This window comes from Bombina bombina, chromosome 3, assembly GCF_027579735.1.
Source record: "Bombina bombina isolate aBomBom1 chromosome 3, aBomBom1.pri, whole genome shotgun sequence".
NCBI lineage: Eukaryota > Metazoa > Chordata > Amphibia > Anura > Bombinatoridae > Bombina > Bombina bombina.
Window position 1 is genome coordinate 600,187,351 of NC_069501.1, and position 24,216 is coordinate 600,211,566.

Genomic DNA, 24,216 nt, shown 5'->3' on the forward strand with positions numbered 1-24,216 from the left:
TCACTTTCCTGGGCTACATAGCAGCCTTTTCCAGGAAGAGGAAGGACACTCTGGCAGAGCTACCTAGTCTGCGTAGCTGGAGTCTGCCACAGGGTGGGACCCTGAGTACTGGTGCTGTCAAGCATCAGGCGTGGCTACAGGCTGTGGTCACTAGCCAGCTACATAGCTGCAGTCGGCAGGGAGGAAGCAGGACCCGTTTGGCGGAGCTACCCAGTCAGTAGCTCTCTCCCCAGCGGCAGAGCCAAAAGCAGGGAGAGGAGACAGTCGGTCTCTCTCCCCAGCGGCAGAGTCATCCCGTGGGAGTGGAGGTAGTCCCCCCCTCCCCCTAATCAGAACACCTTCCCGGGAGAGGAGACAGTCAGTCTCTCTCCCCAATGGCAGAGCCAAGTGCTGGGAGAGGAGACAGTCAGTCTCTCTCCACAGTGGCAGAGCCATCCCCTGGGAGTGGAGGTAGTCATCCTCCCTCCACTTACAGAGAACCCCTTGCAGGGAGAGATGGATGTTGATAACTCTCCCCAGCAGCAGAACCCCTTCCCGGGAGAGGAGATAGTTGGTCTCTCTCCCCAGCGGCAGAGCCAGGTACAGGGAGAGGAGACAGTCGGTCTCTCTCCCCAGCAGCAGAGCCATCCCCTGGGAGTGGAGGTAGTCATCCTCCCTCCCCTTACAGAGAACCTCTTGCAGGGAGAGATGGATGTCGATATCTCTTCCCAGCAGCAGAATCCCTTCCTGGGAGAGTAGACAGTCGGTCTCTCTCCCCAGCGGCAGAGCCAGGAGCCAGGAGAGGAGACAGTCGGTCTCTCTCCCCAGTGGCAGAGCCACCCCCTGGGAGTGGAGGTAGTCGGTCTCCCTCCCCTTACAGAGAACCCCTTACAGGAAGAGATGGATGTCAATAACTCTCCCCAGCAGCAGAACCCCTTCCTGGGAGAGGAGATAGTCGGTCTCTCTCCCCAGCAGCAGAGCCAGGTACAGGGAGAGGAGACAGTCGGTCTCTCTCCCTAGCAGCAGAGCCATCCCCTGGGAGCGGAGGTAGTCATCCTCCCTCCCTGTAAGAAGAACCCCTTCCGGGGAGAGGAGACAGTTGGTCTCTCTCCCCAGCGGCAGAGCCATCCCCTGGGAGTGGAGGAAGTCATCCTCCCTAACCTTACACAGAACCCCTTCCTGGGAGAGGAGACAGTCGGTCTCTCTCCCCAGTGGCAGATCCATCCTTTGGAAGCGGAGGTAGTTGCCCTCCCTCCCCTTACAGAGAAGCCCTTACAAGGAGAGACGGGTATCGATATCTCTCCCCAGCGGCTGAATCCCTTTCTGGGAGAGGAGACAGTTGGTCTCTCTCCCCAGCGGCAGAACCCCATACAGGGAGCAGAGACAGCCGGTCTCCCTCCCCAGCGGAAGCACAGTTTCTCATGGAGCGGAGGTAGCAAACCTCCCTCCCCAGTGGTCGATCTCCTTCTCGGGAGAAGAGACAGACAGACTCTCCCCTCAGTAGCTTGTCAGGGTCTCTACCCTTTTCTTGTCCCGGAGTATTTCTCACCAAGGGCAGGCGTTGCATTGGGCAAGGAGGATAAAAGCATATACAGTTGGTGCCACATGTTTGGGCACCCGAGCATTACCTGCCTCACCAAGGAGCAACCTCCCCCTCCGGTCTGGGGTGGGAATACAGCCGGGAAACCGGCACTGGCTTTGTTTGTGGGTGGGTCAGCCGGTACTCAACAGACTGTCACAGAGGAAGACAGTTTGGCCATGGAACTTAAGGACACTGGAACTTGTGGAACAGCAATTGTTTGGGAGCCGGCCTTAGCAAACTTGTTTGGGACTTTGCATTATGTGACTATCCCTCCGCCCAGGGCGCAGGGTATAAACACCAGCAGGAACCCCCCAGGATGCCCCAAGCTCAGGAGAGATGAGATAACCTCTCCCAGCAACCGAGAAGTGGAGGGCCACCGTCGGACAGCCCCATGCCAACCCATTAAGGGTCTAGCCGGGTCTGCCGAACTGGAGGGGGGGAGATGTCACGGATACCAGACACGGCTACCCCCAACCCCCCCCCTACAACCTCACCCCTGTTGTTTCTCAGTGGTTTTGGGCTCCTCAGAGCAACCACAATCTCTGGAAGCTTTTGTTTGCTTGTTTTGTGAAGAGCTTGTGTATGACCAGGAAAACCCTCCTAGGCTGGCCGGGCTCCTGGAACTCCCGGTCAGCCGCTTCACAACGGACACCCGCCTAACTCCTCTCAGGCTGGCCAGGCTCCTGGAACTCCCGGTCGGCCACAGGACACCCACTAACTTTACCCCTGGTCGCCCCAGCAGCCCTTTGCCCCAGAACTCTGCTCTTTTGGGGATTGGTAGCCCCTAGGGAGGACAAGAGCTGTGGCAATTATCAGAGGGATGCACCCTTGGGAACTGGGGGTTTTGGACACCCCTAACCCCATAACTTCAACGGACTGTAACTCCGGTCCCCAGTAATGAATCATGTTTTTGGACTGTGGCATCTGGGGACCGAGAGCTTTAAAATCACACCCTGGAAGTGCCAACGCTCCACCGGGATCACCCCGAAACTGCCACCCCTAGGTATTTGGATTATGTGAGACTGTGGCTCCTATGGAGGTGCCGGGCTGTCTGGAGGGGCGAGAATGGCGGAAAAACTGTGGCACTGTCTTCTGTTCTTATCAAGATGAGCTGTCTGTATAAAAGGAGTGTGTGTTTTCAATAAAATCAGTTCTTATTTCACCTGAATGCTAGTCTGTCTAGTCATTTAGGTGGGCTCCTGCTAGAATCACTTTCCTGGGCTACATAGAAATCACTTTCCTGGGCTACATAGCAGCCTGTTCCAGGCAGAGGAAGGACACTCTGGCAGAGCTACTTAGTCTGGGTAGCTGGAGTCTGCCACAGGGTGGGACCCTGAGTACTGGTGCTGTCGGGCATCAGGGGTGGCTTCAGGCTGTGGTCACTTGCCAGCTACTTAGCTGCAGTCGGCAGGGAGGAAACAGGACCCGTTTGGCGGAGCTTCCCAGTCGGGGTATCCGGGGTATCAGTCACATACCTTTTTGTTGAATATTGTAAAACTTTAATAAGAAAAATTAAAATTAAAAAGTTTCAGTTCGCTATATGTTCTTAATATTCTTTATCATGCTGCAGAAGCTAAAAATGTAAATGGGTAATCATGTACACTTGTACAGTATTCCATAATATACCAGGGATCTGTACACTAGAAACCTGTAATAAGAAACCTAAAAACTTTAACTTTCCATTACATAAAGATAAAAAACTTGGTCCTACAGGAATTAATGAGCCTAAAATGTTTCAACCTTAATTAATGAATGAATAAATTAAAAGTTAGTCCTGAGCTTTTTTGTAGCAGTATATATATATATATATATATATATATATATATATATATATATATATATATATATATATATATATACAGGACTAACTGCTTTTAATTTATTCATTCATTAATTAAGGTTGAAACATTTTAGGCCCATTAATTCCTGTAGGACCAAGTTTCTTATCTTTATGAATAAATTAAGCTTCAAGAAGCTCCAGCACTCTCAGTTGTTATGTTATAGCCGAGAGCTCCTGAAGCTCCAAGAATCTGCTGCATATGGAGCCGGAGCGCGATCGATGCTCCGCCTCCATATGAGGGCAGATGCCTGATCGTTACAGACGGTAACACTGTGGGTGTCACCGTCTGTAATGATCTTCTGCTGGTGCCGGCGGGAGGTTAGACTGGAGGCGGGTGGCGAGTGGGCGGCTCAGCAGCGGAGCTGGGAGGGAAGGGGAGGGAGTGGGAGGGCCCTACACTACAGAAATGATTTTTTTTAAAGAAACAGGGAGGGATGGGGCAGCTACACTACAAAAAAAGAATTTGGGGGTGCGGGGGGATACATGGAGATTGCAGGAGGTGGTGAGGTGGTAGGACCACTAGACTACAGAAAAAAATAAAAAATAAAATAAAAAAAGGGGTTTATAGGTACTGGCAGACAGCTGCCAGTACCTAAGATGGCAGAAATAGTTAGAGGGGGGAGGGTTAGACATCTGTTTGAGGGGGGATCAGGGAGGTTGGATGGTTAGGGGGATCCTACACTGGAGAAAAATATAGAGATAAAGGGATAGGGATAGAGGAATAGGGATAGGGGGATAAGGATAGAGGGATAGATGGATATAGGGATAGAGGGATATGGATAGAGAGATAGAGGGATAGGGATATAGGGTTAGTGGGATAGCGGGATAGAGGGCTAGGGATAGCGGGATAGAGGGCTAGGGATAGAGATAGAGGGATAGGGGGTAGAGGAATAGGGATAGAGGGATAGAGATAGGGATAGAGGGATAGGGATAGAGGGATGGGGGTAGGGTTAGAGGGATAGAGATAGAGGGATAAAAGGATAGGGGGATAGAGGGATAGGGATAGAGGGATAGGGGGTAGAGGGATAGGGATAGAGGGATAGAGATAGGGATAGATGGACAGAGATAGAGGGATTAAAGGATAGGGGGATAGAGGGATGGGGGATATAGATAGAGGGATAGGGATAGAGGGATAGGAGGCAGAGGGATAGGGATAGAGGGATAGAGATAGAGGGATAAAAGGATAGGGGGATAGAGGGATAGAGACAGAGGGCTAGGGATAGAGGGATAGGGATAGAGATAGATGGATAGAGGGATATGGATAAAGATAGAGAGATAGATAGATAGATAGATAGATAGATAGATGGATAGGTAAATTTATTTCCTTAAACATGTTGGCCCTTTAACACTAGTGTATATATATATATATATATATATATATATATATATATATATATATATATATATATATATATATAAATATATATATATATATATATATATATATATATATATACCATTTTATATATGAGTTTTACTCAGACTGAAGAGCTCAATCAGCAACACTCATTTTGCATTACAAATAATAGAAATGCAAATTGTATATGTTTAAAGGGATAGTAAACACCAAAAATTGTACTATCAAATGCATTCAGATAAGAGGCAGCCTTCAAGGGTTTAGAAATTAACATATGAGCCTACCTAGGTTTAGCTTTGAACTAAGAATACCAAGAGAACAAAGCAAATTTGATGATAATGTAAATTAGAAAGTTGTTTAAAATTACATGCCCTATCTGAATCATGTTTAATTTGGACTTTACTATCCCTTTAAACTAGTTTTATATTTAGGTTTTGTGCTATCATATGCAAACAGAAATCAGTCTCCCCACATCTCTCCAAAACTTCCAATTTTATATAATTTTGTCTATATATATATATATATATATATATATATATATATATATATATATATATATATATATATATATGTATTTATGAGAAACAGAAAACTCCTTTCTGCCAGAAATACACATGATATAAATGCCTTTCTACCAGGAATACACATGACATAAACTCCTTTCTGCCAGGAATACCCATGGCATAGCGTTTAATCCCCTTTCCACCAGTAACAAAAAAAAAAAAAAAAACGTTATTTATCGCTTTTATTCTGTACACAAATCAAAAATGCATATAACCCCCATATTGCTAACAGCACAAAAAAGTGCAAACATTTTTCACCAGTAACATAAACAGAGTAGGGGTTTAACCCTGAACCCTCTAAAGTCTAGCCTTAGATGATCACTTGTTTGGGTGGGGCATACAATTGTTTTATGAGCCTCCTAATACACTGCTGCAGTGTTTCTTTCCCCCAACTACTGCATGTTTGTACCATGCAAGAGGTAAATGATGTCACAATACCCATAATGCTGTGAGTAATGTTACTCATGACTTCACTTGGTTCTTCCTGGCACAAATATGCAAGTACCATGCCAAAGAGAGAACTACACAGTGTATTGAAGGGTGCATGACTTCTTAAACATTAGGCCTTCCTAGACAAGGGCCTCATGGAAGGTGGCATAAACACTACATCGCAAATTAAATAAAATTCTCATTTAATTAAATACAATATAGTACTCAATAAAATGAGAGTTTCATTTACTTTTGACTTCGTATTCTGAATTTGTTTTGTTTTTCTGTGTAGCAGGGTTATTAAAACAAAATTGAAACACCAAAAGACTAGATATACAGGGTTTGTTATGTTGGATACAATAAATTTAAACTGAATATACCTTGCATCACTTATTAAGCAGAAAGGTTACTACAAGTGAGATACAGAGCTTAAAGGGACATTCCAGACAAAATGCCCATAGATGAATTACATCTTTAAATAGAAACATATTTGCAATATACATGTATTTCTTTCTTTCTTTCTTTCTTTCTTTCTTTCTTTCTTTCTTTCTTTCTTTCTTTCTTTCTTTCTTTCTTTCTTTCTTTCTTTCTTTCTTTCTTTCTTTCTTGTACAGGTTATTACTGTTTTAGTGTTAACATTTTCTCTGCATGTGCACGTGAAGCATAGTTAGATATTCTCAGCTCACCAGCATTTTAAATACTGCAACTGCTGAGAGCACCAGTGGGGCTTGTAATCATGTCAGCAATTAACAAACTGAGTAATTACCAGATGGTACAAGCACTTTAGGCTCTCTGAGCAAGTGCTGTGTTTGAAATGCTGGTGCACGGTGCATACTTAAATACACGTTTGAAACATCTATAGCTTTGATTAGAAGCATTTTGTCTAATATATGCCTATTACAAAAATGCTTCTATTCAAAACGGAAATGCATCCAGTTTGATTCCAATTTTGTCTGGAATGTCCCTTTAAGTTAGAATTGTTTTCTTGACAAATCTCACAACAGTTTATTACAAAATGAAGCCTTAATGCATCTGGCTCACACCTCCTAAGCATCAGGCAGATTAAAAGTCAATAAGATCTATCTTGTAAGCTCAAAATCAAACTTTATGTAAGGAATAGAGGGAAAACTACATTTTCAACATCTTCAAAAGCACAGACACCCCTCCCTAAGCATTATGGGTTAATTATTTCAATATTTCAATAATGTGAGATGCAGTCTGTTATTGTAACACTGTGTTTATTTTCTGTACCCATTTCAAACCTCTAGAGGAAAGGAGATATTGCAGAATTTCTGTTCCCCCATTCAGCTGGATCTTAGCCTGGTCTCGTCTTGTTTTGGTACCAAAATGCTTTGCTGGATAGCACAATGCATGGAATTGTTTAACATGTTCAATGCCAGTTAGTTTTAATGAAAAACAGAGCCACATTTTAATACTGGTACAGGTGCCAATACATACCATTAGTATATTTTTGCTCTATATGTATATACTGATGTAGATATGGATATACTGATGTAGATATGGATATACTAATATAGATATGGATATACTAATAGAGAGAAACAGAATGAACAGACTGATACTACAAACAGTATGTAGAAATGATGCATAAAGAGATGTACTGTCTATACCTGTGTGTTAAATGGACGTACAGAGCAAGCAGAAAATGCTCTAAATTGTTACATTTTATTATTGCAATGCGCTACTAGGACCCAGCTGAACACACGTGGAGCACCAATGACAACAGACATGCACCGTGTTCCCCCAGAACCTTTTAAAGGGCGCACCACCGGCTGATTTTACTGGCCACCCGGCTAAAAGTTAAGCCAATATTAAACTAAAATTGCCTAATATTAACATTTTTCAATGCTTATAGTACCGATTATCATAAAATACATTTATGTTAAACTATGCAATTACTTTATGTCTTGGACAGCAGAAAATGTTATAATATTACAAAGTATTACACTGCCCACACCTGGCTACTTTATAATGTCACAGAGCTGGCAACATTTTCTGTAAAGTACACTGATATGTGTGTAGCTGCCATTCATTATCTAGTTCCTATGTATGCTTTTCAACAAATTTATACCAAGAGAACTAAGCCCCCTCTTGAAATTGCATGCTCTCTCTGAATCAGGAAAGTTTACTTTTGACTTTATTGTCCTTTTAACATGTGACAGATAGATTTAAAATATACTTTTCATTTTTCTCCATAGTTTGAGGATTGTTTAAAAAAAACCAAAAAAAACCTCTTTTCTTAAAAAATAAATCAGCTTCTAAATTAACAGGTTAACTTTGCTTTTTTTTATTGTTTATTATAGAAATATTTGCAACCATCAAACAGTTAAATCTCATTTTTGCCTTACATTTATATTCAACACACTGGAAATTTCCAACTTTTGCTGACACCAAAAATGAGTATTAAAATAACTGTGTACTTTGTATCTCTCGCTGTTAGATTCTTGTGGGGAACTGGAAATTCCTATGTTAGCTACTAGATGTCAGATACAATTACTGTACAGAGGCTGTATACTATTCAGACATTCTATATTCAAAAAAGCAATGGATTTAAATGTTTCCATTAAACTCGACACATGTAAATATATAAGCATTAAGTGCTGCTCCAAACAACTGTCTACAAAGTTTGTAATAAAAATATTCTTTTCAAATATGTTTAAAACTTGTTGTTGGGGAGATATTTTCTCTTACACTTTTTTGAACCTGGAGAATGCGTGTAATAAACTTCTTATTAACTGGTATAATAGGAGTGTAGTCTGTGTAGTCATAATGGACAGGGTGTCTGTAAATACATATATACACATATACATACATAAATACATATGTACGCACATATAATCTTATATATATATATATATATATATATATATATATATATATATATATATATATATATCCCTGGTAGTCTAGTTAGGGTTACATGACTCCTCCATGCATCCTTCATGAGAAATATGTTAGTAGAATGCTTATTGTGCTCATATTGCAAGTTGTTGGTAACTTATGCGGTTGCATGCAATCCATTCTTATGTAATGCTTTTGAATACCTGATATTGATTTTAGTACTTAAATACAACTTAAATGCTATTTAAATAAATGAAAAACTTTACTACGTAAACAAATTTGTGCCCTTGATTGGCTTACTTGTTATGCAACATGAATAATTTTACTGTGGTTCCTCATAAAATTCTATTAACTGATGGAAATAACGCATCATCGGTATTCAACATGAGTACCATAGCGTGCACCATACTACCGCTTGCACAATAAATATTAACCCCTTCATGCCGTTAGGACTTTCCATGCCTTCCTAACAGCTCTGGGCTTTAACAACGTTAGGACAGCGTGGAACTTCCTACCATATATGGCATCCTGTAGCTTCCCCCTTTGATAAACCCCATGACCTAATCCCGGCCATGAAATGACATCGCATTGGCGATCGTGTAATTTCATTTTTACTAATAGTGTTTACAATGGAAAGCGATCACTATTGTACTGCCATGAAGAGGTTAACCATAAGCAGTATTGCAATGTATTAAGTGCCAATGGTATTAACACTCCATACCACTTTCATGTTTGTGCTCCATTTGTAGTCTAGGCCCGTTTGTGTTTATGTACCGGATATTGAGTTCTGTGTATACAATACATAACTAGGAACATAAAGCAGTAATTACATAAACATCATAATAGGTGTGTTTGTAACATGTAATTGGAATTAACCCCTTGTATGTCGGCTGTTATTTCCGCATAAGGGGTTAAATAGCACTGGAGTGAGGCATGCAGAAATAATGCTATAAGAGCGCTTTAAACTGCTTAGGACACATAACATACTGGGTATGTCGATGTTGTTAAGAAGTTAAAGTGACATAGTGCTCAAAATGTTACAATAGTGTACATGAAAAGGCAGTGGCTATACATGTTAACATATTTCTACATGAAAAGATTAAGTAAAGGCTGTTTAAATGTAAAGTTAACACTTATGGTTATGTACAACTTAGTTCTATGGGGCCGATTTATCAAGTGTCTGGTGGACATGATCCGCTGTAGTGGATCATGTCCGCCAGACATCGATAAATGCCAACAGCATATGCTGTCTGCATTTATCATTGCACAAGCAGTTCTGGTGAACTGCTTGTGCAATGCCGCCCCCTGCAGATTCGCAGGCAATCGGCTGCTAGCAGGGGCGGATTGATATCCTCTGCCTCAGAGGAGGCATATGAGTTAAGGAGCAGCGGTCTGAAGGCTCGCACGAAAACAGGGGTATATGGCCCCATTCGGGCCATGATAAATCGTCCCCTATGACTCTACTGCTCACTAGCTCACTGTAAATCATTTAGAAACAATCTCTTTTAAATGGAACTTAAAAAATAATGTATGATCTCTTTAAGTGACTTGTGATCTAAAGTAAATTACAGCTAGTTAGTGGTAACAAATTGATTTCAGGTAAGTTTGATGCCTATTTAATCAGCTTGTGAGATACTATAGAGTTACATTCTATAGGGAGTAGCTCACATGGGCTCTAGTTTAGCATTCAATGCACCCTGCTATTAAGTGACCTGTGTGCTGACAACTTGCCGATCTAGGTAACTTTAATGAATCCATATCCCTTTATGCTGATCTATAGATAACAATCCCTTCTATGCTGTATAAGCAGAAGCCTTTGTCGTGTCTCCATGGATAAATATGTGACAGATGTTATCAGCAGCATTGTCTAATACATGTTCATCATTACTGAGCAGCCAGCCTTTCAAATAGCTGCAGGAAACCCTAAAAGTGTTCAGATTTCTATACCGAGTAGGAGTAGGGAAAAAAATCTATACTCTGTGATTCATGCACTGATGGGAATCACGGAAACTCATGAAGCTTTTAAAGGCTTCACATCTCGGAAAAATGTTATAAGGAAATTCTACCCTTCTGCTTGAAAAGGTGAATTTATATGTAGGGATTTGGCTATAAAGGTACAATGGTGAAACAGATTGAAAGAATTAAAATATAGGCATTTCTAAATAAAAAGTTAACATAATTTATCATTTCATATAAAACACAGATATACATATGCACATACCATAGTAAACTGTTCTCTTTTCCTTGGGTACAAATGTGTGTGCATGTATGTGCATGTGTATGTGTAGTGTATATGTGTGGTGTGTATGTGAATATGTGTGCATATGCATGTGTAGTGTATATGTGTGGTGTGTATGTGAATATGTGTGCATATGTATGTGTAGTGTATATGTGTGGTGTGTATATGAATATGTGAATAGTGGTTGCACTGTGTGTACTAAGTGTTTGTGCAGTGTGTATGTATATAGCACGTGTCTGTAAACACAGCAAAACACATCCCGCCCCCTCCCTCATGCGGCAAAATACTATCTGGCAAACAGCCTACTTTGCTGGTTCCTACCATAATCCCCTTTCCAAAGTTTTATAGCAGGGGTCTCAAACTGGCATTATTTGCACAGAATCAATTAGTGCTGCCAAAGAATATAACATTAAAAGACACTCGATACAATTCACAAACCACAAACATAGCAATAGCAAGATATGTAGGTAGTGTGTGGCCCACGTGAGTTGCACTTGTATGGAAAATGGCCCACGACTCAAATAAGTTTGACACCCCTGTTTTAGATTGCTGTGCACAAACACTCTACACAATTTTAATGATTTTTGGTTTCCTTTTCTATGCTATTACAAATTATCTAAAGAAAAAAAAAAAGAAAAAAATGTTTCTTGAAAAACTACTAAAATTGTCTGAATTACTTACACAGTATTGTTTAGTCTTTGATTATGGAGCAACTCCGGTATCATAATGAAAAAAAAAAATTAGAAACGTTCCCACGCTGTAATAAATTTTGCACACAAAATAGTTAATTTGTGTGCACTATGTAACTGTGCAGGGTTCTCATCAGAAACCCCAAATTTAAAATGTAAAGATTTTTACTTATCTGTGCTGCATTCACTGTAATTGTCTGACGTATTCACAGATAAGTACTGATTGGATGTACATTATTTTATTACAATTTTTGGGATAAAGATAAATAATGGTCTGTTGAAACAGTATTTGTGGAAAGGAGCTGTGAAATAATAATTGCTAAGGGAATTTGTGAACCAAATGCTATCCCAAAAGTTATTTCAGACCCGAAGGCTGTCAGAGAAGACGGGTAACTTGATACTTCTTAAGAGATTGTGCAACAACACACCTACAGAAGGAGGAACTGGCTACCCTAATTATACAGTTACATTTTTTGCACACAATATAACTGCATAGTTAGAAACACGTGAAATCATTAAGGCATGTGTACGAAATAGTTCAATAGTTTTGACAGTGGAGTCTGCAGCTAGGAGCAGAAGGCATCTGCCTTCATATGGTAAGGAAGAACTGATCATTCTTCCTTTACCATATGAAGGCAGATCGCCGATACAGACAGTGATGCCTATGGTGATACCATAGGTGGTGTGGGAGGGAAGGAAGGAGGTGGGTGGGTGGTGCATCACAGGAGACGGGGAGGAAGGGGTGGGTTTCCAAGGCTACAAAAAAAATGTTTGGTGAGAGAGGGGGGGATGGGTTCCCTATGCTATAGAAAGGAGGGGGTCACTATTAGCAATCGCTTGGGGAGAGGGGGGATCACTACACTAAAGACATTTTTTTTATTAATAAATCATTTAAAAACATTTTTGTAAAATACTATAAACTGAGTACTGGCAGACTGTCTGCCAGTTCTTAATATGGCTGCAACAAGTTTAAAGAGGGGGAGGGCTAGAGAGTTGTTTGGGAGGGATCAGGAAGGTGGGATCCCAACAATAAAAAAAAATTAATTAAAAAATAAATACCCTAAAATTCCATACTGGCAGACTGTCAGTACCTAAGATGGTGGTGACCAGTGGGGGGGGGGGGGGGGGGAAAGGAAGGAGGGAATAAAGCTGTTTGGGAGGGATCAGGTCAGGATAAGTTTGGTGGGAGGTGTCAGCTGCGAGGGTAATAACTACACTACAATAATATTACCTTTGCTAGCTAACTAATTAACCACATTCACTGCCAGGAATATTAGAAGCGTGGTGCACAGCTGCAGTCAGGGGCCTTCTAATTACCAAAAAGCAATGGCAAACTCAAGCATATCTGCTACTGCTGAACAAAGGGGATCCCAGAGAAGCTTTTACAACCATTTGTGTTATGACTGCACAAGCTGTATGTAGATAATTCACATTTGGCAGCAAAACAGTGACATTAAATATACCAAAATTAGCCTACATCCAACAAACTCTACTCTACTAACCTCACTCCTATGTGTGCTAAACTCTGTAGTTTGATGAGAAGCTGGAAGTCCCTTCCCATTTTATTAGCAGGACAGATAAGACTCCTTAAGATGGTGGTTCTTCCCCGCCTTTTGTATCCCATGCTCATGCTACCCCTATTGCTAACTGAAGCTGATGTGAAATCATTGAACTCTGTAGAAAGATTCTTTATATGGAAAGGGGACAAACCCTGGGTTTCAACTGACAAGCTAAATATGAATTATCTTAACGGTGGTTTGTCCTTACCGGACTTTAAATTATATAATTGGGCAGCTCTGATTCGCTTGGTTCTGGATTGGCAGGTTGGCATACAACATTTTTATAAGCATAGTTTGGAACAAGCAGCCTTAGATGGCATATATTGTGCATACCTCCCACACATGCCTAAATCAGGGAGTGCTAAATTGGTGGGTCTGAATCTTTTATACCGAGACCCACTACGGGCCTGGCATCAAGCCCACAGATTTTTGAAGAAAACGTGTCATAGTGGCAACCCAGACTTTCCGGCAGGCATGGACACAAGACTGTTCTTGCATTGGGAACAACTAGGTTTAAAATCTGTTAGTTTACTAATAAATCCACTGACACGCTCATTGAAAACATTTACCTCTTTACAGAGAGAACATAACCTCCCAAATGCTCATTTGTACGCTTATCTCCAGATATGTCACTATGTGGGGGCAGTGGTCAGATACAACCCTGATTTCTGGGAAGGATCACCTTTCTGACTCACTCAATACCTTTTCAAAATGGGTAGATTCTCCTTATCAGAGATATACCAAGTTCTTTTACAAAAGCGTCTGCAACAGATACAACTGACTCTGCTGGCAGGATGGGAGAGGGAGGGTATTCAGGGGATTACATGGGCAGAGGCTCAGGAGGGACTGGAAAAGATTAGAGAAGCCACTTTGTCAGCAGCACTAAGGGAGACTCAGACTAGACTCCTACATAGGGCCTACTTGATGCCTAGAGGAATGGCCAAATGGGTCACTGACTGGCCCAACAAGTGCTCCAAATGCTCTGTGGAATCTCCTAGCCTATTGCACTATATGTGGACCTGTCCAATGATAAAGCAATTCTGGAGTAAAATCCAATATTGGATCAATAAACAGTTAAAACTTCGGATTGTCTTAGAACCAAATAGTGTATTATTTATGCAATGGGAAGCACAGTACAGACAGTTTGATTCAGTATTGACTTTAATAATCCTATTAGCAAGAAAATGTATACTTAATCCCTTAACGACCAAGGACGTAACAGGTCAGGTCAGTTAGTGATAATGGATGTACCTGGTACGTCCTTGGTCTAACTGAGCACTGGAAGCGATTGTGATCGCTTCCAGCAGCTCTCAGGGTATTGCAGTGATGCCTCGATATTGAGGCATCCTGCAATATACTTTTTTCAAGTATCCGATGCAGAGAGAGCCACTCTGTGACCCTCTCTGCACTGGTAGCGATGGTGTCGATCATTGGTGGGTGGGAGCCTTAGCAGGGAGGCGGGTGGGCGGCCCATAGCTACCCGGCATCTGGTTCCTGTATGTGCAATGTGCACGCCGGGTGCCGGGAGCGTGCGGGGGACCTGCGGGGGGCACGTGTGCCTGTGTTCGTTTGCGCAGCAACTACTGAAATCAATGTACCTGAATTGGATGGAGGGAGAGGGAGGAAGGGGAGAAAAAACATCAAGTTCAAAGGATCTGGGAGTGGGAGGGGGTATTGAGGAGAGCAGCTACACTACAGAAACATTTATATTTTATAAAAAAACATAAAAACTTTTTTTGGGGGGGGGGGAAACTGGGACAGCTACCAATACCCAAGATGGCGGCAAATAGGTAGCTGGGGGAGGGTTAGAGAGCTGTTTGGGGGGGATCAGGGAGGTTGGGGTTAAGGAGGGGTCCATCACAGCTGAATAGATATTTAAAAAAAAAAAACCTTGTATTTTAGTACTGGCAGACTTTCTGCCAGTATTTAAGATGATGGGGACAATTGTGGGGTAGGGGAGGGAAGAGAGCTGTTTGGGAGGGATCAGGGGGTGGGATGTGTCAGGTGGGAGGCTGATCTCTACACTAAAGCTAAAATTAACCCTACAAGCTCCCTACAAGCTACCTAATTAACCCCTTCACATAATACAAGTGTGGTGCGCAGCAGCATTTAGCATCCTTCTAATTACCAAAAAACAATGCCAAAGCCATATATGTCTGCCATAATTGCACAAGCTGTTTGTAATTAATTTCAGTGTGAAACCTAAAGTTTGTGAAAAAGTTTATGAAAAAGTGAACGATTTTTTTAATTTGATTGCATTTGGCGGTGAAATGGTGGCATAAAATATATCAAAATGGGCCAAGATCAATACTTGGGGTTGTCTACTATACTACACTAAAGCTAAAATGAACCCTACATGCTCCCTACAAGTTTCTTAATTAACCCCTTCACTGTTGGGCATAATACACGTGTGGTGTGCAGCGGCATTTAGCAGCCTTCTAATTAACAAAAAGCAACACCAAAGCCATATATGTCTGCTATTTCTGAACAAAGGGGATTCCAGAGAAGCATTTACAACCATTTGTGCCATAATTGCACAAGCTGTTTGTAAAACATTTCAGTGAGAAACCTAAAGTTTGTGAAAAAGTTTATGAAAAAGTGAACAATTTTTTTTATTTGATTGCATTTGGAGGTGAAATGGTGGCATAAAATATATCAAAATGGGCCAAGATCAATACTTTGGGTTGTCTACTAAAAAAAATATATATACATGTGAAGGGTTATTCAGGGATTCCTGACAGATATCAGTATACCAATCTAACTATTGCTAATTTTGAAAAAAAAATGGTTTGGAAATAGCAAAGTGCTACTTGTATTTATTTCCCTATAAAAAAAGCAAAGAACATGTAAACATTGGGTATTTATAAACTCAAGACAAAATTTAGAAACTATTAAGCATGGGTGTTTTTTGGTAGTTGTAGATGTGTTAACAAATTTTGGGGGTCAAAGTTAGAAAAAGTGTGGGTTTTTTTCATTTTTTCATCATATATTATAATATTTTTATAGTAAATTATAAGATATGATAAAAATAATGGTATCTTTAGAGAGTCAATTAAATGACGAGAAAAACGGTATATAATATGTGTGGGTACAGTAAATGAGTAAGAGGAAAATTACAGCTAAACACAAACACCACAGAAATTTAAAAATAGCCCTGGTCCTAAACGGTCAACAAATGGAAAAGTGCTGTGGTTCGTAATGGGTTAAAGGGACACTGAACCCAATTTTTTTCTTTCATGATTCAGATAGAGCATGACATTAGAGCTGCAACAACTAATCGGCATAATCGATAATAATCGATTATGAAAATAGTTGTCAACGAATCTCATAATTGATTAGTTGGTTTGCAAATTGCAATTAGTTGGTCTGTGAACAGCACCAGCTGCTTTACTCAAATGAGCTCCTGTACATGGTATTGTGTTTTATGGTTATGCCATTAGCCTAAAGGATGTCTACAGACATTTAACTTTTTCACTTTTTTAGGACACTATAAGTTTCTTTTTAAGTTTACAACTACTCCTGTCTTCTGTGCAACCCAGAAATAAAATAGGAGTCAAAATTTGTATTGTTTATATAAAATCAGGTGATTTGGGACTATGCTTTGCATGATATAGTGCCGAGCTTGTTATTTACACCTAGCCTAGATTGATGGCATTTGTTATATGAATTGATGTCACTATTATCTGTTTGCACAATTTTTAGCGGATCGCTTGCTATTGCTGTTATATGTATAGATAAATGTGTAAGGCTGTGTACTTTTTTCTATTTTTAATTAATTGGAATATGTACCAAATTCAACCACTGTAAGTATATATCTGTTATTTTAAGAGTGGACTAGATATTTTCCCCCCTAACCTTATAGATAGTTATTTACCACTGCATATAGATATTCAAGATATTTTTATGTTAAAATGAAGTCCAGGCTCACTTTGTTTTGAGGCCCCTTGCAAAGATAAATAGCCCACCTTGGTGAAATTGGCAAAACCCTACTTATGCATCTCAAGCACCTCAACACCATCTGAGCGTCTCCTCTCGGCTGCAGGCAAAATAGCTGCAAAAAGAGAGCCAGTCTCAGCCAGGAGCATGTGGACATGTTGACGTTTTTGCATTTCAATGCAAAGTTTCTGAAAGAGTGATTAACAGAATGTTATAAACAGGTGATAGTCTACCTCTTTCTACTTCTACCTCTTTACAAACAGTTTGTGGTTTTGTTTTGCTTAATTATAAAAATTTGTTCTGCTGCTTAAAAAATTGGACCAACAGTTGTTTTAATGTAAAGTTTAGTCAGAAGTTTATATTTATAACACTCAGTATGTGGATTTTATTTTAAATATAGGAAAAAATGTATTAATTTATTTTTCATCCGATTAGTCGATTAATCGAAAAAATAATTGGCCGATTAATCGATTATGAAAATAATCGTTAGTTGCAGCCCTACATGACATTTTGAGCAACTTTCTAATTTTCTGCTATTATCAATTTTTCTTCGTTCTCTTGCTATCTTTATTTTAAAAGCAGGAATGTAAATATTAGTAGGCAGCCCATTTTAGGTTCAGCACCATGGATAGTGCTTGCTTATTGGAGGCTTACATTTACCCACCAATAAGCAAGCATAACCCAGGTTCTCAACCAAAAATGGGCCAGCTCCTATGCATCACATTCCTGCTTTTTATATAAAGATAGCAAGAGAACGAAGAAAAATTGATAATAGGAGTAAATGAGAAAGTTGCTTAAAATTGCACGCTCTATCTGAATCATGAAAGAAAAAAATGTGGGTTTAGCGTCCCTTCAAGCAGTGGATTAAGAAAACCGCACCTTCTTTTGCTTGTTTCCGCAATATGTTAAAATCACAACTATTTGTGGAACAGGTGGACGTCAGAGTAGATGTACAGAAACGATTGAATCTATTTTTGCAAAAATAGCGCAGACTAATTCTAACATTCAAAACAGAAGAACAAAAGCAAGTCCTCTTACCATTTTGGGACACTAGTACCTTCTTAGTAGACTCCCTACGTGGAGAATGGGCACACATTTTTACTCATGAGAGATGGGGACACTAGAGGGTAATGATGTTGAGTTCTTGTAGTGCACCACTCTCTGGTTTTCCCTCCATCCCCCACTTCTCCCCCCCCCCCCTTTTTTCTTTTTTTTCTTTACTGGGCCCTCCATGCTGCTAAGTACCTACGTAAGTTATTCATTGGTCAAACAACTCAGTTCATTCAAAAATTGTTAAAGTTTAATGTTAGACTGTTAATTTGTTTAAGTTAGTGTTTTGAAGAGAGAAGTAATCCTCTCTAAGGTATGATACAAATATGAGAGAACCATTGAAAATGAAAAGAATGTGTATACAATGTTTATGGAGTGTAATTTTAAAATTAGTCTAGATCAATACCTTGGGTTGCCTACTAATATATATTTCTTTCATGTAATTGGCAAGAGTCCATGAGCTAGTGACATATGGGATATACAGTCCTACCAGGAGGGGCAAAGTTTCCCAAACCTTAAATGCCTATAAATACACCCCTCACCACACCTACAACTCAGTTTTACAAACTTTGCCTCCTATGGAGGTGGTGAAGTAAGTTTGTGCTTGGTTTTTATGATTTCTTCTATGATAAGCGCTTCTAAGCATTCAGAAGCCCAATCCCTCTCAGAGTACAATGTTTGTCAGAGGGACGTGAAGAGAGTGTTGCTTATTGATTTTATGGTTTCTCTGATGGGAAATCTTTTCAAGGGTTCTCTAATATCGGTCGTAGGGATTCATCTCCTACCCCCCTTTTCAGATCGTCGATATACTTTTATATACCATTACCTCTGCTGATAGATTTCTGGTACTGGTTTGGCTATCTGCTATATGTGGATGGGTGTCTTCGGTAAGTAGTGTTTAAGACACTCTCAGCTATGGTTTGGTGCTTTATGTATTAATATAAAGTTTTAAATATATGGATTTTACTTATATTTGCCATTAGTCCAGTCTATGTATATTTCCCTTTGCAGTCTAAACGGTTTCAGTATAGGAATCATGTTTGGGAAGTTTATTTAAACTTTTTTCTTACCTGGGGTTCAGTCTTTTTCTAATTAGACTTGTTTTTCTATTTTTCGCAGGCAAATCTAGGCTTGCGAGGACCCAAAATGCTGGTTCTTATTGCATCATTCTTGGTGCAAAAAAATTTTGCAGCGAAGTTATGCCTTTAATGATGCAAGTTTTGGCATTTCCTGCGTCTTTGTTGACGCTAGTTGTTTTGGCGCGGAATCGCATTTGTTATGACGCAAGTTGTGTCATTTTCTGGTGTTGGTTTTGCCCCCCCCCAAATTTTAACTTCCATTTGCGTAATGCGTCATTATTGGCGCCAAAATTTAATTATTTTACCCCTCTCCCTCTATTGCTCGCTGTTTTCATGAATTTTTAAAGCTATTATGCCTGCTTTTTGATTTTATTTAAAAAAAAAAGAAAAAAAGAAATACTATCTTTGCTTTTCTATCTACTGAAACTGTTACAGTGTGGAAATTGAATGTTTTGCCTAATGTTATTTTTCTTTTTTTGTTACATTTTGCGAGATGTCTCATTCTGATCCTGATGCCCTGAAACACAATTCTACAAAGCTAAGTGTGCTCTTTTCATTATTAAGCTGTTGTTATTTCTTCAGCTCAATTATGTGGCATATATATATATATATATATATATATATATAGTTTTGATAGGTAATTAAATAAAAAACAGCAACAATGCTATATTTCTGTTTAAATGAAGTAATAGCAAATTTCTCCAGTACTTTAGGCACGTTTTTCTCTGAAATTCCAGGTACTGAGTCGGTTAATTATTATCTTCCAATATAGGAGATGATAGCAATCCTTTAGAAAAGTTTATTAATTGTGGTGGGATTTTTTTTTGTATGTAAGTCACTTTATAAGCTTTTCTAAAGAATTGTGATTGATCCCATAATTATAAAATAATTTAAAGGGATACTTAACCCAGATTTTTTCTTTAATGATTCAGAAAGAGTATGCAATTTTAAGAAACTTTCTAATTTACTTCTACTATCAATTTTTCTTTGTTCTCTTGGTTTCTTTATTTGAAAATCAGGATTGTAAGATTAGGAACCAGCCCATTTTTGGTTCAGCACCTGGGCAGTGCTTGTTGATTGGTGGCTACCCAGGGTTTTGAACCAAAAATTGAGTTATGGAATATATTAGAAGCTTATTAGGACATCCATGCTCCACTTAGTTTTTATATGAAGGTTTCTATCCTTTTCATTGACTTGCTTTTCCTATACATTTTTCTAAAGTATTTAAAGGGACAGTCTAGTCAAAATTAAACTTTCATCATTCAGATAGGTGCATGTAATTTTAAACAACTTTCCAATTTACTTGTATCATGAAATGTGCTTTTGTCTCTTGGTATTCTTAGTTGAAGGCTAAACCTAGATAGGCTCATATGCTAATTTCTAAGCCCTTGAAGGCTGCCTCTTATCACATGCTTTTTCATTTGCTTTTCACAACAGGGGATTGCTAGTTCATGTGAGCCATATAGATAATATTGTGCTGACGCTCGGGGAGTTATTAAAGAGTCAGCACAACACAGCACTAATTGGCTAAAATTCAAGTCAATAAATAATAAGTCGTGATTGGGGGGCTGTCAAAAGAGGCTTAGATACAAGGTAATCACAGAGGTAAAAAGTTTATTAATATAACTGTGTTGGTTATGCAAAACTGGGGAATGGGTAATAAAGGGATTATCTATCTTTTAAAACAATACAAATTCTAGTGTAGACTGTTCCTTTAAAAAAGTGAATATGTTACCAGTCAATAAATTGATAACACACAGATATTCATAAACGTATTTAGAATGTTGTTATGATAATATTACTGCACCACCTTTTCTTACACTTAGAGATATACATTGGTTATTTCATACAGTATTACAAAAATGTCTTAAATCCTTTTAGCAGACCAGCATAATTTTTGCTGCTTCTTACCTTGTATTTGTGTTTGGGCTTGGGAGCTGAAGTGGTTTGTATTATTTAGAGTGGCTCTAGGATTTGGGTTGGACTGGACTCTAATACTCTGCCGCAGGCGTTCCAGTTCAGTGTAACGATCAGAGAATGACTTTCCTTGCTCTTCAGTTTTCTGCCGGTGCCCTACAATACACAAAGGACCCAAAGATTGTTAAAGGTACAGTCAAGTCCCCAAAAAACTTTCATGATTCAAATAAGGCATGTAATTTTAAACAACTTTCCAATTTACTTGTATCACCAATTTTGCTTTGTTCCTTTGGCATTCTTAGTTGAAAGCTAAACATAGGAGGTTCATATGCTAATTTCTTAGACCTTGAAGACCGCCTCTAATCTAAATGCATTTTGACAGTTTTTCACCACTAGAGGGCATTAGTTCATGTGTTTCATATTGATAATATTGAGCTCATGCACGTGAATTTACCGAGGAGTGAGCACTAATTGGCTAAAATGCAAGTCTGTCAAAAGAACTGAAATAAGGGGGTAGTCTCCATAGGCTTAGATACAAGGTAATTACAGAGGTAAAATGTGTATTATTATAACTGTGTTGGTTATGCAAAATTGGGTAATGGGTAATTAAGTTATTATCTATCTTTTAAACCAACAAAAATTCTGGTGTTGACTGTCCCTTTAAAGAACTAGAGCATATAAGTAGGAATGTGCTTTACTCAGACAATGTCAGAAACAGCACTGGTGGCCTTAACCTTTAATTGAATATGCATCTTTAATATAGAGGTGTGTGCTATATACCCTTATTAAACAGAAGTAACAGTTTATAAAATGAATACAATCACAGGGCAAAAGTTAAGCCATCATAAAGTGTTAATTCTCTGTTATACCGGAAACCTCTTTTACATTGTTTGTTCAGATTCTAGTTTACAAACAGCATTTCTGTTACAGAGTTTCCTTGAGCAGTGCAAACAAGCTAAAAGCTAAACACAACTGACTTTTATACAAATAGCATAACTGTTTACCCTGTAGGCTACAGCACAAATGTAATGGTACTAAGCCATGTGTAGTATGAGAGCAGGGCATTTTGGCAGAGAAAGAAATACACCTGTTAGCAATGGGTGTGGCTGCAACACCCGAATAATTAGTAGGGGTACACACATACTTTGTGTCTGGGCTGTCCTGGATGCTTTCACTTCACAATAATAGCACTTACTCATGACCGGGGCAGATCTTTGACAAACTGATTTGTGGCAGAGATGGCATCCTATGATATTGCCATGTTTAAAGTCACTAAGCTCCCATTGCCAATGTCACTGTGTGAAGTCCCAGTCTAATATAAAACCAAAATATTTATTTATGCCCCATTATTTTTTTCCATTTCATAAAATTAAATAGTATTTAATAACATAAGGACTGGTGAGGCTATAGAGGCTGAAGACCTAAAAAAAAAAAAAAACATATCTCACTTGCGCTACAGTTAGTGCACCACTTGTAATCTAGCCCACTATTTGTAGCATTGTATAATTGACATTGTTTTCTTTGCAACATTTTGAACTACAGTATTTTGGTTGAAACTCTTCAATAGTAAATCAAGTAATGTTCCCAGTTCCTATGCTACACATAATGTCTGTCTTCCACATGATACCCTATAAGGTTTTATTAGATAATAAAAAAGAGCAAAAAGACAATATGGACTTTGATATCTCATTTGGTGACTCCTCATTCAGTGACAAAATAAATTTGCTTGTTCAAAGCTACTCTGTTTGCCTTAATTGAAACCATTTTGGTAACTAAAATTAGAACAATTATATAATGGGATTATCAAGTGAGTTGTAGTCACACGGCATCTGGTCTGCATGTGAGAGTACAATTTAATTCAGATATTTGTTATCTGGTGGTAAAATCTGAACAAATAAGCAGATGTTTCTTCTGTCTTTGTCTCTTTTAATTGTGTCAAACTCCTCAGCAGGTATAAACATTTCTAGCCCCCCCCCCCCCTTTTTATCCTGCAGTTGTGCTGAAACTAACTAAATAAATTGCTATGTTGAAGATGTACATTTAGAGTGTAAAAACATGTTTTGCTCTTAAAGGGATATAAAACTCAAACATTTTATTTTCTGATTCAGCTAGAGCACCGGAGTTTACAGTTTACTTCTATTATCAAATTTGCTTAATTCAAATGATATTCTTTGTTGAAGAGATACCTAGGTAGCCATCTGAAACAATACATGGCAGGAAATAATGCTACAGTCTAGTGCTCCTGCAAATGGATACAATTCTTGCAAAACTGCTGTTATATAGTGCTTCAAAAATGGGCCGTCACCTGAGCTTACATCCCTGCTTTTCAACAAAAGATAGCAAGAGAACCAAGAAAAATTGACAATAGAAGTAAATTAGAATGTTGTTTAAAATCACATGTTCTATCTGAATCATGAAAGAAAAATGTGGGGTTTCATATCCCTTTAACCCCTTAAGGACCAAGGACGTACAGGGTACGTCCTACCAAAACTGTCACTTAACGACCAAGGATGTACCCTGTACATCCTCATGGGTTTCAAGCGGTGGAATCGATCGTGATCGCTTCCAGGTGCTTTCAAGGTATTGCAGTGATGCCTTAATATTGAGGCATCACTGCAATACTTTTTTTTACCCACCGATGCAGAGAGAGCCCCTCTGTGGCCCTCTCTGCTTCGCCCAGCGATGGTGCTGATCATTGGTGGGTGGGAGCCATTGCAGGGAGGTGGGTGGGTGGCCCATCGCTTGAGAAATTCCGGCCAGTAGTGGGAAATTACTTGCGTGTGCGCGGGAGCGGGGGTCGTGTGCGTGCGATCACTAACCAAGAAGTGGTGGGAGAGGAGGGTGGGAGAGGAAGGTAGGAGAGGGAGGGGGGACTAATGTTGGGAAAGGGATCTGGTAGGGGGAGGGTATTGAGGGGGGGCAGCTACACTACAGAAAATGTTATTGCAAAGTGGGTACTGGCAGACAGCGGCCAGTACCCAAAATGGTGCAAATAGTTAGAGGGGGGAGGGTTAGAGAGCTGTTTGGGGGGGAGGCTCAGGGAGGTTGGGTGGTAAGGGGGGATCCTACACTGCAGAAAATATATAATTTAAAAAAAAAAAACTTTTTATTTTTATACTGGCAGACTTTCTGCCA

General features: G+C 39.6%; 1 protein-coding gene across 1 annotated transcript in view; it reads right to left on the reverse strand.

The window, feature by feature from the left end:
- Positions 1-24,216, reverse strand: part of RUNX3 (RUNX family transcription factor 3) — a 362,381-nt gene that overhangs the window by 16,752 nt on the left and 321,413 nt on the right. Inside the window, exon 5 of the mRNA XM_053707197.1 lies at positions 21,076-21,237. Coding sequence (XP_053563172.1) covers positions 21,076-21,237 — 162 coding nt within the window. The remainder of the gene's footprint in view (positions 1-21,075; positions 21,238-24,216) is intronic.